The 280-nt window shown below is 39.6% G+C and overlaps 1 protein-coding gene across 1 annotated transcript; it reads right to left on the minus strand.

Annotated features, from left to right (window-relative positions):
* Nucleotides 1-6: 6 nt before the first annotated feature.
* On the minus strand, nt 7-274 carry LOC108254465 (the record flags this gene model as incomplete). The annotated part of the gene is made up of 1 exon (XM_017449450.2): nt 7-274. A coding segment is annotated over exon 1 (234 nt), but the record flags the coding sequence as incomplete, so codon positions are not given.
* Nucleotides 275-280: the final 6 nt, after the last annotated feature.

Consider the following 280-nt stretch of genomic DNA (forward strand, 5'->3'; position numbering starts at 1 on the left):
CCACACAACCCTTGTTAGTATATGATTCATACTAGAGAGTGCTATTACCATACGTTGAACAGTGACTGCAGACTGTTTGATGTAAGTAGGAATTATCAACACATGCCTCAGACAAATACATCTACTGAAGGATTCTTCAAATCCAGGTTTAACATCAAAGTTGATGAGTTCCAATGTGTCCAAATGTGGCATGGTGGCTATCGTGTTCAAGATGTCATTTGCAATCAATTCTGTCACCATTTCTAAGCGCAGTCGTTTTAGGGAAACAAGATGGCTCAGA

This window comes from Diaphorina citri, unplaced genomic scaffold (assembly GCF_000475195.1).
Source record: "Diaphorina citri unplaced genomic scaffold, Diaci psyllid genome assembly version 1.1 scaffold114454, whole genome shotgun sequence".
Classification (NCBI taxonomy): domain Eukaryota; kingdom Metazoa; phylum Arthropoda; class Insecta; order Hemiptera; family Psyllidae; genus Diaphorina; species Diaphorina citri.